Below are 19,246 nucleotides of genomic sequence, written 5' to 3' on the forward strand. Positions count from 1 at the left end.
GTAGGACCTGGGTTTCAATTACAGCGGGTTCCAACTGCTCCCGTCCGTCTTTTCAGGGACAAATATTGCTTCTAAGTCATTTCGTAGATACGTCCATTAAATTGTATACTAGTTCCCCATTTGCCACACAAGCCAGTACGCAGGGAAAATAAAATTTTAAAAAAGTCAGTCACAATACATATTCTGAGTGTTCATAAGTTGTCGACAAAATCAAAACCGGTGTTAGAGGGAGGGGTTCTAAACAGGCATTTTAATGCAGCAAAGAAAATGTCAAAGGCGTCCGTATTAGCTGCGACTAAGTCAGCACTTGGACGCACGGTGTTCATTCATTGAAAGCGCAGTTGAGAAACGATTCAAACTGGTGCCCATAAACGTTGATACATGCATTACAACGAAGTATTGCCTCACTCTGTCGGGGGTCCCTAGTTTCTATTGCACGAAGACGCAAAATCTGTCACCTTAGCATGAAGACCCTGTTATGTTCAGTGTTCAAGACGTACTAGTCAGTTACGACTGTGGTTTCACATGCTCAGAGGAAAAAACTGTGAATTACGGATTCCGGCGATCGCGCTGTCGTCGGTCCTAATGTTGGTGCGACCAGTGTGTGCAATGATGCCCTGTTCTTGTAATGATACTGAGCAGTGGTTTTGTTAGTTGTGCAAGACAGAAGCTTTATTTTTTTTTTTTTATTTTTTTTTTTTTTTTTTTTTTTGTAACTTAGTTAAAATAAAACTGGGTGTGTAACTATGAACATTTTTTTTAGGCTGCTTGTTATTAAGTACCAGAAGTGTTTGCCCTTTGATTCCGTACTGTAAACGACTTGGTTTGTACCCTTTATAAACTGTCTCGTTTTGATCCAAGGGAATGTGTACGATTTATATTTCAGGTGGCTGTCATCTCTTAAGATTAGGACGCTCTACGCTTCGATTGTGACTCATAAGAAGGAGGGTGCGTGTTGCAATGCGCCTGCGAAGTTGATTATAAGAAAGAGAATCTTCTAAAATTACGTGTCTGGGATTTAATAAACACTGGAGACCATACAGTAAGTTGTGCCGTATCTTGAAGTACTGACCGCGTTCCAGAAAGCAGCGCACTACACGTGCATTGTAAGGATTGGGCGCCCTGGAGACGCCGTCTTCGTCGACGACTGCGTGGTACAGCCTCGTCATGTATTCTGGTGCTGCCTGCGGTCGCGAAGAGTGGGCGCTCCCATGGTGACCGTCCGCCAGAGGTACTCCCAGTACCTGTAACATTTACAGCGGTCCTGACTGTTGCATGCTATCGCTCGTCGGCATATCGGTGATACGGGAATTTCTGTACACTACGGTTTCGTGAGCATTATTGTGGAACATGATGACTCATTTAACATTATTCAACCACAACTAATAAAGATTTTGCTGTCCAATATGTTTAATGAACTCAGATTTTTAGGAAACTGCTGTTAAACCATTTTCAAATATGTAACGTGGGGACATTCATGGAGCTTTCCGTAACCAGTATTTGTCGTTATATGGATAACGGTACACGTATTTTCGGTAAATAAAAATGAAATGTGAGTTAATTGATTAAAATATGTGAAATCACTTGCGTAGTACAGCAGCCAGACATTTCTTGTTGCCTGTATTAGATGGAACAGTAGTAGTATATGCAGGATGAAGAAAAACTGTGTAACCAATTTTAACCCTGGATAGCTGATGCCAGTAGGAACCAAAATTACTAATGTTGTGTAGGTCGACAACGCACCATTCTTTAACTACGGAAACTTGGCGCCACGCGCTCCGATTGGCCGTAGGGTTGCCCTGTTGCCGTTCGTCGGCTGACGGGCAGCACTATGGTTGTCGGTTCACACATACAAACGTCTCTCGCCCTGTCACTGTCGCAACGTGATACGCACAAGTGTCGAATAGGTCACGCTGTTTATCTCCACCACACGTCAGAGGCATTCACACGTAAGCTTCGCTTCGCAGCGCACAAACGCCACCTGCGATTTAGTCATACAGTAAGTATGGTGGCTCAGTATTCTTTCGAAAAAAAACGAGATATTGTTTTTGTTTATGGACTAGTCGACGGTAATGCGCATGAAGCTCGATGGTTGAATGAGGGACAGTACCCGGCAAGACGCCACCCACAACCGCAAACGTTTACAGCAATTCACCGGCGACATGGCGAAACTGGTTTGTTAGCAGGATATCATGGTGATGCTGGAAGACCTCGAACACAACGGGATACTGCATTTGAAGAGACTGTTCTCGAGCGCTTCGGGGAAGCAACTACGACAAGTATTCGAGCGGTTGGACACGACATGGGGATTACTCATCGGTTAGTCTGGGAGATTTTGAGGGATGACGGCCAGCATCCATTTAGTTTCCACCCTGTACAAGACCTAACTCCTGTGGCGGACTATGAACACAGGCCAGGGTTTTGTTCCCCGCCATTGTGTTGTTTGCCGACGAGTGCACCTTCCATCGGGATGGCCTTTACAACTCTCGAAACGTTCATTACTGGGCAAGGGGAAATCGTCACGTCACGTACGTTCACGGACACCAGGAACGATTTTTGCTCAACATTAGGGCAGGCATTATGGGTGACCATCTGATTGGTCCGGTCCGCCCACTTCCTAGACTTATCGGAGCAAATTACTTTCACTTTTTGCAAGAAGCTCCACCTGGTCTGCTGGAAGATGTTCGCCTGGACATACGGCTACGAATGTGGATGCAGTGTGATGGGGCCGCCTCACATAACAGTCTTGCTGTGCGCGGATATTAAATGAACTCTTCGACGGTCGGGTAATTGGCAGAGGTGCTCTTAGGGACATGACCCAGGCGATTACCAGACCTCTAGCCACTAGATTTTTCCCTGTGGGCATTCTTCAAGGTTCTAGTTCACCCACCCGGACGCAAACCATCTAGTAACGAAGAGGAATCAATTGATCTAATTCAACATGCCGCCAATCACATCAGATCAATGCCAATAATCTTTGAAGGAGTTTGGCAAAACAGCGTTCGACGTTACCAAGCTTGTGTCGCGTCAGAGGGTCGCCAGTTCTAGCACCTGCTTTAAGTAAACTATGTCCTAGGTAGAAAAAAGACCCTTTTCAGGGCCGACACAATTTGTAAATGACTTTCTGTACGCGAACTAACATCTACAACTACATACATACTCCGCAATCCACCATACGGTGCGTGGCGGAGGGTACCTCGTACCACAATTAGCATCTTCTCTCCCTGTTCCACTCCCAAACAGAACGAGGGAAAAATGACTGTCTATATGCCTCTGTACGATCCCTAATCTCTCTTATCTTATGTTTGTGGTCTTTCCGCGAAATGTAAGTTGACGGCAGTAAAGTGGTACTGCCGGCCGCTGTGGCCAAGCGGTTCTAGGCGCTTCAGTCCGGAACCGCGCTGCTGCTACGGTCGCAGGTTCGAATCCTGCCTCTGGCATGGATGTGTGTGATGTCCTTACGTTAGTTAGGTTTAAGTAGTTTTAAGTCTAGGGGACTGATGACCTCAGCAGTTAAGTCCCATAGTGCTCAGAGCCATTTGAACCATTTTTTTAAAAATTGTACTGCAGTCAGCCTCAAATGCTGGTTCTCTAAATTTCCTCAGTAGCGGTTCACGAAAAGAACGCCTCCTTTCCTCTAGAGACTCCCACCCGAGTTCCTGAAGCATTTCCGTAACACTCGCGTGATGATCAAACCTACCAGTAACAAATCTAGCAGCCCGCCTCTGAATTGCTTCTATGTCCTCCCTCAATCCGAACTGATAGGGATCCCAAACGCTCGAGCAGTACTCAAGAATAGGTCGTATTAGTGTTTTATAAGCGGTCTCCTTTACAGATGAACCATATCTTCCCAAAATTCTACCAATAAACCGAAGACGACTATCCGCCTTCCTCACAATTGCCATTACATGCTTGTCCCACTTCATATCGCTCTGCAATGTTACGCCCAAATATTTAATCGACGTGACTGTGTCAAGCGCTACACTACTAATGGAGTATTCGAACACTACGGGATTCTTTTTCCTATTCATCTGCATTAATTTACATTTATCTATATTTAGAGTTAGCTGCCATTCTTTACACGAATCACAAATCCTGTCCAAGTCATCTTGTATCCTCCTACAGTCACTCAACGACGACACCTTCCCGTACACCACAGCATCATCAGCAAACAGCCGCACATTGTTATCCACCCTATCCAAAAGATGACAACAGTGGACCTACCACACTTCCCTGGGGCAGTCCAGATGTTACCCTCACCTCCGATGAACACTCACCATCGAGGACAACGTACTGGGTTCTATTACTTAAGAAGTTTTCGAGCCACTCACATATTTGGGAACCAATCCCATATGCTCGTACCTTAGAAGTCTGCAGTGGGGCACCGAGTCAAACGCTTTCCGAAAGTTTTTTATGGGTTTGTTCCCGGTATGTCTTATCACGAAAATACAATGGATGTATCGGGACCCCGGCAGATTCCCCTCCATGCCCGCCCCCGGAGTGGAAGGCTGTCGCGCTACCATCGAGTGTGCGGTCCGCGTTGGATATACATCACGATCTCTGGCAGGGAAAGCATTCGCGGTAATGTGTAGCCCAGAACATCCGGCAACAGGACAATTCCGCGGCCAATCGGAGCGCGTGGCGCCAAGTTTCCGTAGTTTAAAAATTGTTCGTTGTCGACCTACACAACATGAGTAATTCTGGTTCCTACTGGCACCAGCTATCCAGAGTTAAAATTTCGTTACACAGTTTTTCTCCATCCTGTATATGTGGCTCCTGGCTCATGATTTATAAGCTTAGCGCCATACTATCTTAGTACCATCCACACGTGCACATACTCATACAAAAACACACACACACACACACACCTACACACACACTTTTCACTCTTTCTTCACCTGTGCCTCTTTCTTTGGAGTAGTCGATCAGAGAGCTCCTAAGCCAAACGCGCACACTATTTTACTCACCAATCACAGCCCAGTATTCATCTGCCATTAAAAATTAAACAACAAATCAGTATCTATCCCCAGAGTCGGCCATCTCGTTCTCTATACCACAGGTGGCAATCGACACGACTGTCATTCGATCTTTGTACCCCCTTGGTGCAAGGTTCTATTCCCCATCAAATTAAGTGCGAGACAGTTATTTCAAAGCCGAAGTAGTCTGTATTATTTGTCAAAACCTAGTCAGGCTAGAACCGATACAAGAACTGCTAGAATCAAATCACTGGGCACACCATATGCAGCAGTCAGAGACATTCTCCACATAACTGTAATCCAAATAACACTGGACACAATGATGTATCATACATGAAAAATAATGAACAACGCTTCTTCTAGAGGAGTACACTTGCGAATTTTTCATTTTTCCTTTTATTTCGTGCATAGTAATCCTCTTATGTATACGTTGTGAACTCTTCCTCATATTCTATCAGAATGTACACACAGACGATGATAACTAAATGTAGTGATTCCACCCCTTTTAAACTCTGCAAATGGTTTTTGTAGTGACAGCTGCACAATGATGAGACCACCACATTTAGGCACAGTGTAACCATCTGTTTTCAGCAGATCCAAACACGAATGGTAGTTTATAAACACAGGATATCCTCTAAAGTGGTGAACGTCCTCAGAGACATCATTTTCTACATCTACATCTACATTTATACTCCGCAAGCCACCCAACGGTGTGTGGCGGAGGGCACTTTACGTGGCACTGTCATTACCTCCCTTTTCTGTTCCAGTCGCGTATGGTTCGCGGGAAGACCGACTGTCTGAAAGCCTCCGTGCGCGCTCGAATCTCTCTAATTTTACATTCGTGATATCCTCGGGAGGTATAAGTAGGGGGAAGCAATATATTCGATACCTCATCCAGAAACGCACCCTCTCGAAACCTGGACAGCAAGCTACACCGCGATGCAGAGCGCCTCTCTTGCAGAGTCTGCCACTTGAGTTTGCTAAACATCTCCGTAACGCTATCACGGTTACCAAATAACCCTGTGACGAAACGCGCCGCTCTTCTTTGGATCTTCTCTATCTCCTCCGTCAACCCGATCTGGTACGGATCCCACACTGATGAGCAATACTCACGTATAGGTCGAACGAGTGTTTTGTAAGCCACTTCCTTTGTTGATGGACTACATTTTCTAAGGACTCTCCCAATGAATCTCAACCTGGTACCCGCCTTACCAACAATTAATTTTATGTGATAATTCCACTTCAAATCGTTCCGCACGCATACTCCCAGATATTTTACAGAAGTATCTGCTACCAGTGTTTGTTCCGGTATCATATAATCATACAATAAAGGATCCTTCTTTATATGTATTCGCAATACATTACATTTATCTATGTTAAGGGTCAGTTGCCACTCCCTGCACCAAGTGCCTATCCGCTGCAGATCTTCCTGCATTTCGCTGCAATTTTCTAATGCTCCAACTTCTCTGTATACTGCAGCATCATCCGCGAAAAGCCGCATGGAACTTCCGACACTATCTACTAGGTCATTTATATATATTGTGAAAAGCAATGGTCCCATAACACTCCCCTGTGGCACGCCAGAGGTTACCTTAACGTCTGTAGACGTCTCTCCATTGATAACAACATGCTGTGTTCTGTTTGCTAAGAACTCTTCAATCCAGCCACACAGCTGGTCTGATATTCCGTAGGCTCTTACTTTGTTTATCAGGTGACAGTGCGGAAATGTATCGAATGCCTTCCGGAAGTCAAGAAAAATAGCATCTACCAGGGAGCCTGTATCTAATATTTTCTGGGTCTCATGAACAAATAAAGCGAGTTGGGTCTCACACGATCGCTGTTTCCGGAATCCATGTTGATTCCTACAGAGTAGATTCTGGGTTTCCAAAAACGACATGATACGCGAGCACTCTGCGGGTACTCCAACATATGGTCATTTCCGTGCTATTTACAGTAAATGTTGACATCTTGTATTCACTATTAGTATACGGATTTTCCCATGTATTGTGTTTAAAGCCTTTTTTGAGCATCTGCAATGGTTTGCTCTTCTTCCAATAAGATTATGTTCTTCCTTTGTGGCACTGTTATTTTTTTCATAACATTGTCCGGTTTACGATCTGACTGTGACGTCATCTATTTCCAGTTTTCTTTTATGCACACATAACACCCTATCTCCACTTACAGGAATAATTTCTATAATATGGAGTTGTTTAAGTCTGTTCGATTTTATAAAGTGTGCCTGATAGGCATCTATAAGAAACTTTTAAGTCTTCCGTTGCTAAAGAACATGATATTACTAGACTGGACGCTAAGATTTATAACTACAGAATATATGGTGTGCTTGGCCCTGTGGAACATTGCCTGTATGTTGAAAGCTAACAATCAGTATTTACAATATGCTACACTGTACTCTGTGCCAATAGCTTTTATGTGGTATGAAATATCGGATAGCTTACCACAGTTGCAGATTGATATTTAACAATATTTTCCAATTTATCTACTGCGGTAACAAAGAGTACACAAAAGTGACTGTAGTACAAGTAAACCTCCCAGATAATCAAGACAGACAAAAGATTATAAAATATATTCTGTCTGCCTATAGTGTTGATTATGTCCTTATAAGCTATTCGTATAGGTATTAAAATCCATGGAGAAGAAATAAAAACTTTGAGGTTCGCCAATGACATTGTAATTCTGTCAGAGACAGCAAAGGACTTGGAAGAGCAATTGAACGGAATGGACAGTGCCTTGAAATGAGAATGTAAGATGAACATCAACAAAAGCAAAACGAGGATCATGGATTGTAGTCGAATTAAGTCGGGTGATGCTGAGGGAATTAGATTAGGAAAGGAGACACTTAAAATAGTAAAGGAGTTTTGCTATTTGGGGAGCAAAATAACTGATGATGGTCGAAGTAGAGAGCATATAAAATGTAGACTGGCAATGGCAAGGAAAGAGTTTCTGAAGAAGAGGAATTTGTTAACCTCGAGTATAGATTTAAGTGTCAGGAAGTCGTTTCTGAAAGTATTTGTATGGAGTGTAGCCATGTATGGAAGTGAAACATGGACGATAACTAGTTTGGGCAAGAAGAGAATAGAAGCTTTCGAAATGTGGTGCTACAGAAGAATGCTGAAGATTAGATGGGTAGATCACATAACTAATGAGGAGGTACTGAATAGGATTGGGGAGAAAAGGAGTTTGTGGCGCAACTTGACAAGAAGAAGGGACCGGTTGGTAGGATATGTTCTGAGGCATCAAGGGATCACCAATTTAGCATTGGAGGGGAGCGTGGAGGGTAAAAATCGTAGAGGGAGACCAAGAGATGAATACACTAAGCAGATTCAGAAGGATGTAGGCTGCAGTAAGTACTGGGAGCTGAAGAAGCTTGCACAGGATAGAGTAGCATGGAGAGCTGCATCAAACCAGTCTCAGGACTGAAGACCACAACAACAACAACAAGCTGTTCGAAAATTCTTGATACAGACTCCCACAAAGATATAAGTGTTATGTGAAAGCAGGAGAAACGTATTTTTCTCAATCAAGCACACTGTTCTCCACAATATAAATATAGGTAGTGCTGAAGAAGGATTAGTTCCCACAGATAATGTTATTCTCCTACTCTTAAGAAAAAGAAGCAAGGTATGGAACAGACCTATACTGTATCCTACTACGGAAGTTTTTCCTTAAGTGCAGTTAAAGTGTGACATGTAGACAAAATAAAACTGGAAGTGGTTGAGGTCAAAGTAAAAATGTAAACTGGACAATTTGACAGAAATGATTGCTACAAAAGAAGAATGTAATCTGCTACTAGAAGAAGAACAAGCTATTGCAGATGGGCAAACAAGGCTTACAGATTACTTTAAACACAGGTATCATCTTTTACTGTAAATACAGTGGGAAGTGACGATATGGTGGTGTACTCGCAGAAAAACAAATGGGTCTTAGGACGTTTACTAGATTGGAGATATTCGAACAAAGTGCTTATAAATTTCCATTGACGTTGGGCTCTTTTTAAAAATGATGATTACATTGTGTCTAAATCAAGTTTTTTCATTAGCAACAGAAAAGTCTGAATAACCACATTTAATGATCATTTGTTTATTAAAATTAGTAAACTTGAAGTTCTATACCCAAATTCTGCTAGAATGTGGGGAAGAGTTGACATCGTATATGCAAGAGGATGTGGAATATCTTAACAATAATACTAGACGAGAAATAAAAGACATAATTGGAAATTCTCATATGTTCTAGGCTAGATGAAGTCTGTTACATTATGTTTCATGTATGATGCAAACACTGTGCCTGGCGACTTGTGGATTCCAGTACCAGGGAGATAGCTTTCGTTCCCCACATACATGGTGCCCTAATCATCAAACTGTAGCAGATGGTGTATCGGTTTTAGCCGAACTAAGACGACTTTTTGACAAATAATGAAGACAACTTACACTTGGATTTAACACTGTGCGATTTGATATGAGGGTGAATTGTGCCTTGCAATAAGTGGGCACAAGAATCATACCACATATAGTTTTGGGTATCTAGTGTACCCTAATCTGTAAATTACTCTCAGTAGTGCCAGTGTCTATGTGGTTTAATAAATAATACAGAAATTATAGATGTGGAAATAACATTAAGGCACTAAATTTTGAGAGGGTCCTTTCTGTCTAGCATCAGCTGGGTACAAAGAACCACCGAATGTCGTGTTTGTGTGCCAAGTGGATTACAGAGAATAGGATGGGCGGCTCTGGGGTACATACTGATTGGATGCTTTATTTTTATTGGTGGTAAAATACTGGCCTGTGATTCGGGGAGCAAAATGCATGAGTGTTCGCATGCGGCAGTTATCCTTCACAAAGCTTCCCTTACCGTCAATCTGCCCATGCATGTAGGCAACCCGGGCGTTTGATTTCACGAGGACGGTACAGATACATCTGTGAGCCAAAAGCTTCGTAGACATAATACTAACCGTCATGAGTACGTTCCATTTAGCAACTGGAAGTTCCGTGTAATAATTCGATATAAGAGTCTTCAAGTAACCTGCTAGTAGTGACTAGCATATTCTTTGCACTGTTGTAGAATAGACCTGACGTAGCGACACACTGAATAAATGCATCAAAACTATGGGTCGATTTTGCTAGTCTTATACGACAGTGAGAAGTAAGAAACAGAAATATTGAGTAGTCATCGCCGTAGTCATTAAAGATGAATCATACTAGGAATGATAAATAATGCTAAAGAATATCTCTAGATTGTTTGTGGAATCTTCTTGGCATTCACTTCAAATGACATAGCGAAGTCACGGAAAAATTACATCGGCATTATAAAAAGGGGGTGTATGAAAAAGTGCAGCGCCATAAATATAAAAATTTACGTCAAAAGATATTTCAGCTGCACATAATTTGTACTGGCAAAGCTAAAGAGAAGATTGCAATCAGTACTTATCTTTCACGTCAGTGGCACAGTGCATAAAATGTTTCTGTAAATCAAGTGGAATCCAAATGAATTCAAAACTTTTCACTACAGCTCATTCCCAGGAATACTTAATAGAGTGCCATTACTACAAAATATCGCATTTTTAGTGAGTGTTATTTCCTGTGTGTGTCTACCAAGGAAAACAGACTTCTTCTTAAAGGTTGACAGCAACATTTGGAAAAAGGAGAATACCGAAACTTTTAGTTTATGTAATAGGCGACAGTGTATAAGTATACGTCATTTCCAGACCTACATATGTGTAGATAGGAAAATTAGGCAGTCATCACTCGTCGTTTTTTTGTTATAATGGAAGATTACGATGTTCAGTTTAAGACGAAGTGATTAATAACATTGATCTGGACGTACTGGTCATTACCTGACGAGTGAGCTGTTGTGGCTGAGGACCAGACATTAGGTATTTCTCATTTCACAGTGTCAGATGTCTTTTGGGACCATTGCACTGACGCTATCACTATCAACTGTAGTTAACATATAGTTATTTTGTGGTTGTAACGTGCAATCGCTTGGAAGGAAGATGTGCAAGTTATTTACAATCCTCAGTAACTAAAGTTACTTCATTGCAAAGATTGCTTTCAAATGAGACAGCCCGCATCTCGTGGTCGTGCGGTAGCGTTCTCGCTTCCCACGCCCGGGTTCCCGGGTTCGATTCCCGGCGGGGTCAGGGAATTTCTCTGCCTCGTGATGGCTGGGTGTTGTGTGATGTCCTTAGGTTAGTTAGGTTTAAGTAGTTCTAAGTTCTAGGGGACTGATGACCTAAGATGTTAAGTCCCATAGTGCTCAGAGCCAGCCATTCAAATGAGACAGGTGGATGGCTATAATGCTTAAATATATAAGAATTTATAGAACATAGTTTAAGTATGTTTTCTAGGGGAATACGAAATAACAGCTATTCTTGACACACAAATGAAGATCTGATAACAGGCTGTATATTTTGCGAAATACTCGTGTTGTTTGAAATGCCGTTACAAGTGACTAGTGACTTACGCTTAATTTCCCATCTATAAATTACAGAATGTGTCATAAAACATTGTTCCCTAGTTTCCTAAAAAATTAAATAAAAATAAATGGCAGAAAACGTTGTATGTAATTACCATTTATGTACATCTACCTGACGTTACTGAACTCGCATTTGTAACTAATTCACTAAATTATAAAATTTTGTCCTCGATTCTACGTTTGAAATTACTGACCATGACTGGAATGTGTGGTACTATCGTTGTAAAATGGGTGGTGATATTTTTTGTGGCTTTGGTTAATAATTTCACTGGAGGGACGGTGGAGGGGGGGGGGGGGGGAGATGCAGAGGAGTGATTATTGTAAAACGCTGAGATGATCTCTCCGAAGACTTTAGACCTATAGGAAGAGCAATTTGTGACTTTGGTTAATAATTTGACTGGAGGGACGGGGGGGGGGGGGGGGGGGGGGGAGATGCAGAGGAGTGATTATTGTAAAACACTGAGATGATCTCTCCGAAGACTTTAGACCTATAGGATGAGCAATTTAAATTAAGAACGCTAAGGAAGATTCTTGTCCCTTCTGGCACAGCTGAAATCATCAAGCAGAGAGTAAATGTAGATGAAGGGTACGAGAGGTGATGTGGGTGGTTGGGAGCTGTAAGATGATCGAAATTTTGTGAGGATATGAACACGATTATAAATCTTTATTGTACACACAATAATTAAGTTTCGCCAGCTGCCAGAGTCAACTGAAAACGAGCCTAAGACAATAAAAAAAATAGAAAATATGCATCAGATCAGATGCGTGACTGGGAAGCGTAGAGATATGAAAAACGTTTGGGAGGGAAGGTAGGAATGTTAGAATTCAAGCTTCCGTCGACGACTGGATTATTAGGAGGAGAGCGTAAGCTCGGATTAGGAAAAGATGGGGAAGAAAATTTGGCGCGTCCTTTACAAAGCAACCATTTCTGCACTTCCCTTGAACGATATAGGAAAAGCACAGGAAACGTAAATGTGACGGCCAGATGGGGATTTGAACCACCCTTCTTCCGAATGCGCCACCTCGCTCGGTGAAAACGTTAGGAAGAGGAAAGTACGAGTGCATGGGCGAGCCGAGGAGGCCCTCAGTTGCAGCAAATGTTGTTATGTACCGAGTATCGTGTCACCAGCACATTTAAACAGATTGCAGGGCTATGTGATTGATGACCTTTGGTTTTCATATATGAATTTTACAAAGGATGATCAGATGGTAATAATGAGTGAAAGGGAAAACAGTTCGGACGGGGATTGGGCCTATGACTTAGGTGCTGACCTGAACAACATAATCTCTCTGACTAAAGTCTCCAAAGTATACATTATTGCGTTTTCCTGGCGTCGTAATCGGCCATTTCTAAATACGGGATTAATGCGAGGCTGCATACGGTGATGATGACTGCGGTCACCTTACGTGGTACCAACAGTAAAAAGTTCGCCCACAGGTTTCTGACGTTAACGTATATTTACCAAGGAAAAATAAATGAAAAACTTCAAACGGTATTTTCTACTAGGGTTTTCAAATTGTGCAATATGCTGCCCACGAAGATTAACGTTATTACTAAAACCAACACATTTAAAAGGGCAGTTAAAGTAAATGTCTTAAATAACGTATGTACGTACTACACAGTTACATAACACACAGCTGGATTTGATAGTACTGTAGGGAAAAGAATAATTCATCTTTCATTCACCAATATAGTTTCATTGTGTATTGCATTTTACTGAAAAAGCATGTTTCGAATACCTGTGACGAAAAGTAGTATCCTATTTTCATTTTTACGATCTCAACATCTTCACTGTCGCAAGACGGTGACTGAGCATTGTCATTGTTTGCGTACTTTGGAAGTCGTTCTGAAATGACGAATTAAAAAAGTTCAAATGGCTCTAAGCACTATGGGACTTAACAGCTGAGGTCATCAGTCCCCTAGACTTAGAACTACTTAAACCTAATTAAGGACATCACACACATCCATGCCCGACCCAGGATTCGAACCTGCGACCGTAGCAGCAGCGCGGTCCCGGACTAAAGCGCCTAGAACCACTCGGTCACAGCGGTCGGCTATTTATGTGGAAAACGACTGTTTAGTACTCGTTCCTGTCATTTATTTAATGTTCTGCGTTATATGTTTCAAGTTTCTTCGCCCACTTTAGTACAGCGCTGATCCTCCATCAACAAATGGACTAACCCAAAATGATCCAAGACAAATCTCAGTAATTACTGCGGGTCAGCAGCATTCATTCCTTAAATTTTCTGTGCCGTTACGGGTTTAATCTAAGATACTTAATTTTTAAAATCCTTCTAACACAGGATATTTTAAGCTCTTCTAGCCTCCTAACTCTTCGTTCTCTACTTCAAAAAAAAAGATAAACTAGTTTTAGACGCGTGAATCTGTCCGTTTAATTCCACGTCTGTTCTTGAAACTGATAGGTTTTGGTGAAAAAATTTGTTTTTGTTTATCCTAAACAGTTTTCGTTGTCCTTCTCTACATGAGTTAGTTTGTGCGATTTAGTTTCCTCGGCAACATAAATCCTTCGTTTATTCTACAAAACCTTCCAGTTCCGTGATGAATGTCTTGTGTTTCTTCTCATTATTCGCTATTCTTCGTTACTATTATCTTTCTATTGTCGTTCTGAAAAAGAATTTTCATGAAATAATTTTTACATTCTACCAGTAACATTTGAGAAGTTCTTTGTTTAGCGTGTTCTCTTACCTTTGTTTTGTAACACCTCTTATATTTCCTCTGGCTCTCATTCTTCTCCATTTACTGTTCTTTTCAGCAAGCTATAGATTGTTTATTCTACTAATAACTCTGAAAATACTGAATTCAACGTCTCGTTTCTTTTTTCTGATTCACTGAACTTTTCAGTTATCTTTATCGCGTCTATGTTGGTTATGACCTGAATGCACTCGTACTACAACTTCAAAACTGAATTGAAAAATGACGTCCTAAAACGATTGCAGCCTCTAGTTATGTGATTCTGGTAAAAGCGTTTGACCTAGTTAAAGGAAGTTTTTCAGGAAGTTACATTTCTTCTTCTTCTAGCCAGTTTCTCTACAATTCCACGTAATGCCTTTTGTCTGCTACTGCATTCAGTGGTAACTATATTCTTATCTTTTCTCATGTTCTTCTTTATATATCTATTCCACTCCAATGTTTCAAAACTATAGTTGAGTAGGCGTTAAGTGGATCATTGATAGTTGCAGTTGACGTGGCGCGGCAGCTTCGTGCTCCTAACTCAACCAATACTATTGCACGATTGTTGTAGACGTTTCCCTGGCAACGCCTCGGTGTTGTCACAGCTCTTAGACGGCTCCTGTTTGCGCCCACTGCCGTTTGCGCTTCTCTGTTGAACGATGGCAAGCTGGCGAGCTGCCAGAGAGCTCCTTACGACGTCTCAACTGTAGCTGTATTTTAGAATGGGGGACAAATTTTTGGTATTCGTACACATCATCGGTACATACTTCCGTAGAATTGCGTTCGTGAATCATTGGCGGGCCCCAGACGAAGAATGGTCTAGGACTAGGTAATGGAGGCGCAACATGAGCTATCCAATGCATGCTTTCGTTAGAATAAGAATTAGAGGATTGGATCATAGAATAAAAGTTGTATGCATATTACTTTGGCGGGAAATGCTACACCAGGAGCGAGTTAACTGTTTTCTAAAGTGTAGAAATAAATTACTTTGGATGTAATCCAGTGATAGTAAGATTATATGTGCCTCTTAAATGTGTATTATTGTTCCGGAACACCGATCTTTCGAATGGTCTGGATTTCATCGTTAACGATTTGAATACTACCCTTTTTGTTACTAGAGCGCGTCATTTTGTAACACTAAAACAACTATATAGGAAACCCGATGTTTCGAAAGTCACTGCTGTGGCAATCTTAAGGGCTTCTGTGCAGAGATTCCGTTTCACTACATATTTATTTTAGTGCTACAAAAGGACACAGCATTTTTTCCACTTACAACATCAACGATGTTTTGCAAATATTGTGCCAGATTGACACAGAGCACACCTTTGAGTACACACGAATTTATAGTAACCATTGTGTAGTGTCCACCATGTCTGTTTTTGTAGGGATACCCAAGTTCTGACTTGAAGTTTATTGAAGCAGATATACACTTGGAATTATGTCATAGTGGTACATGCCATGACCTTGTAACACCCTGTTCACACATACCGATCACATCCATTACCTATTGTCTTCTTGTCTTTCTTCGTCTCAAGTAGCGGTAAATTGCAGCGCTCACCAGAACAGCTCCTAAATATCCAGTATTAAAAATTTGGTGGTTGATTCCCATACTCGTTACCGAATGAAGTAGCGAAGTGGTTCAGACAAAGGACTCGCATTCTGGAGGACCGCGGTTCAAATCGCCCTCTGGCCATTCAGGTTTAGGCTTTACACGGTTTCCAAAAATCACTCAAGACTCCTTCAGAAAGCAATCCGATTTCGCTCCCCGTCTCTTTTCCTTTATGGGAGTGCTTAATTTACTGTACTCCTCAGAAATAACTCCTAACTATCCAGACCCAATCTTTCATCTTGAGGACGTTGTGTCAAGTTTTTTATGGGCTTTCTCATAAACAATAATATGCTTGGAATACTTACACGTTCCGTCTTTCGTGGTATTCATGAGAATCTGATAGTACTGTACAGGGTGATTCAAAATGAATACCACAACTTTAAAAATGTGTATTTAATGAAAGAAACATAATATAACCTTCTGTTATACATCATTACAAAGAGTATTTAAAAAGGTTTTTTTTCACTCAAAAACAAGTTCAGAGATGTTCAATATGGCCCCCTCCAGACACACGAGCAATATCAACCCGATACTCCAACTCGTTCCACACTCTCTGTAGCATATCAGGCGTAACAGTTTGGATAGCTGCTGTTATTTCTCGTTTCAAATCATCAATGGTGGCTGGGAGAGGTGGCCGAAACACCATATCCTTAACGTACCCCCATAAGAAAAAATCGCGGGGGGTAAGATCAGGGCTTCTTGGAGGCCAGTGATGAAGTGCTCTGTCACGGGCTGCCTGGCGGCCGATCCATCGCCTCGGGAAGTTGACGTTCAGGTAGTTACAGACAGACAAGTGCCATCTATCAGGAGGTTTAACACCATACTTCGTTCGAAATGCACGCTGAACAACTGTCGTCGATTCACTTCTGCCGTACTCAATAACACAAAAAGCTTTCTGTTGAGCGGTCGCCATCTTAGCATCAACTGACGCTGGCGCCTAGTCAACAGCGCCTCAAGCGAACAAACGTACAACTAAATGAAACTTTATATCTCCCTTAATTCGCCGACAGATAGTGCTTAGCTCTGCCTTTTGTCGTTGCAGAGTTTTAAATTCCTAAAGTTGTGGTATTCTTTTTGAATCACCCTGTATTACGACACTTTATAAAGATTGCTTTGTAAGACAATGACAACGTTGAGAAGTGTACGACAGTTATTATAATTTCTTAAAGTTACGTGAATAATACCCATGCTATACTCCTTCATGTAAATAGCAGTCGGATATTCCTAATTTTTGTAGTTTTCGTATTTTTGTATCACTGCATGGCCCCTTACATTTGTTCTTGTTGTCAAGCGACAACCATTTACCAGCATCTACGCGAGTGTGTCCACAGATCACCGTCCAGCATGATGCCAAGGGTATTTAGTCTAAAATACTATAGCTTATACAGATAAATGGCGGAAATATTAACTGTCTCAATGAGTTTATAAGATTTTTAATCTCTGTCTTCTTCACGCTCAGGCCTTTACTAAAAATATGTTCAATCCGAATAGAATTTGGTAGTATTGGTAATAAATGTGATATTGGGTCGGCCCTCCGGCGCTACCTGCGACTGATCGAACCAACCTTCACAATTCCATGGTCATAAAATAATCGCATTATGAGAGGTTATCTAAAGTTTCTGTGATGTCTGTTATTGGGGGGAGGGGACCGGGGGGGGGGGGGGGGCGCATCTGTGATCCTAAGTTGATTTAAATAACGATAGTCACAAAAATCTGTAGGCCTTACGTGGTACACAGCTTTTTTTCTGATTCAGTTGCTACTGCTGCCACTCTTGGTCTGGTACTATCTTCTGTTTCCTCGTCATAGAGCTGTTGATTTATAAATTCTTTTGTCACCTGTTGGAGATGATGTGGAATATTCTTCTTCCTCCACCACTTCTACGTTAGCTATCAGCGCATTTCGTGTTAGCTCCACTTCCACTGAACCAAAATTATCGAGCCTGACTGGCACTATCCGGGTTCCGACAATCTACTGCATATATGATAAACTATAAGGTACAGAACACTGTTCCTTGTCCAGTTCCTCATTTTCTGCCAAGGGTTCTACTATACACAAAGTATTAACTGGCAGATCTGTTCCTAGAGCTAGCCTGGCTAGGTTCCCTGCACCTTTCGGTATTTTATCCCGCAAGTTGATTCTAAGGGTCCGTGCACACAGTTTAGATTGCTTTCCCGACGTCTGGGGCATTCCTTGTGCCATTAGGTGTTTCTGGGAGTAACACATATACAGGACAATGTCCAATCCAACTCTATTATGCACCATTCCAGATCGACTTTTGTTATATATACTCAGAAAATCCCGTCCAAGTAGGACAACACAGCCATTGACAACTTAAGGACGTACACTACCTTATCAAAGGTATCTAGATCCCTAGTAATGGTGTTTAATAGGAATGTGTTCACCCTTCTCCTTTATGATGGTTTCCACTCTACTGGGGATGCTTTCAGTAAGGTGTGTGAATGTCTGTTGAGGAACGGCAGCTGATTCTTGCTCAAGAAGATAAAGATGTTGGACTCTGGAGTCGGGAGTGAAGACGACGTTCTAAATTATCCTTGGATTCAGGTAGGGACTGTGGACAGGTCAGTCAATTTCAGGACTGTTATTGGTACAAACCATTGCCTCACAGATACTCTTTATGAAAGGATGGATTGTCATGCATTTGCATGTAGCGTTTTCTTAAGTGCAGTAAGGGACCACATCCTAACCATTAAGAACACCCCTATACTGTAACACCACTTCCTTTGTACTTCATTCTGGGCACTACACATGATGGCAGGTAACGTTCTCCAGGCATTAGCCAAACCCAATCCCTTCCATCGGATTGTCACAGGCTATAGCATAATCCATCACACCAATTCACTTAATAGTGGAGATGATCTTTGCACCACTCTCAAGGTTCACTGTGCATTGATGCACAAATGTGTGGCTTACGAGGATCTGCTCGACCACTGAACCCCGTTCTTTTCGAATCTTAGTGAACAGTCACTGTGCTAGCTGGACTGCTGGTAGCATTTTGGAACTCTCGAGTGATTCCTTACACTGATTTCTTGTGACTATTTAACAACCATCCTCCGCTAAGCTTGATGGCCCCCGTCCGTCGTTACATGAGATCTGCGTTGTCTTGGTTTACCTGTGTTTGTTTCTTCGCGTTTCCACTTCATATTCACGTCTCCAACAGTCGATTTGGGCAACTTTAGATCCCTGATGAATTTGTTACTCAGGTGGTTTTCAATGAATACTTCACGATAGAAGTTAGTTCGCTCTCCTGACTGAACCATTCTCCTGTTACTGCTCTTCTACTGACAACACAATAGTTCAAAATGGTTCAAATGGCTCTGAGCACTATGGGACTTAACTGCAGAGGTCATCAGTCCCCTAGAACTTAGAACTCTTAAACCTAACTAAGCTAAGGACATCACACACATCCATGCCCGAGGCAGGATTCGAACCCTCGACCGTAGCGGTCGCGCGGTTCCAGA

The 19,246-nt window shown here is 41.9% G+C and overlaps 1 protein-coding gene across 1 annotated transcript in view; it reads right to left on the bottom strand.

The window, feature by feature from the left end:
* The window catches only part of LOC124594028 (bone morphogenetic protein 8B-like), a 149,762-nt gene that overhangs the window by 114,692 nt on the left and 15,824 nt on the right, over positions 1 to 19,246 (bottom strand). Inside the window, exon 2 of the mRNA XM_047132380.1 lies at positions 1,073 to 1,244. Coding sequence (XP_046988336.1) covers positions 1,073 to 1,244 — 172 coding nt within the window. The remainder of the gene's footprint in view (positions 1 to 1,072; positions 1,245 to 19,246) is intronic.

This window comes from Schistocerca americana, chromosome 2, assembly GCF_021461395.2.
Source record: "Schistocerca americana isolate TAMUIC-IGC-003095 chromosome 2, iqSchAmer2.1, whole genome shotgun sequence".
Lineage (NCBI taxonomy): Eukaryota > Metazoa > Arthropoda > Insecta > Orthoptera > Acrididae > Schistocerca > Schistocerca americana.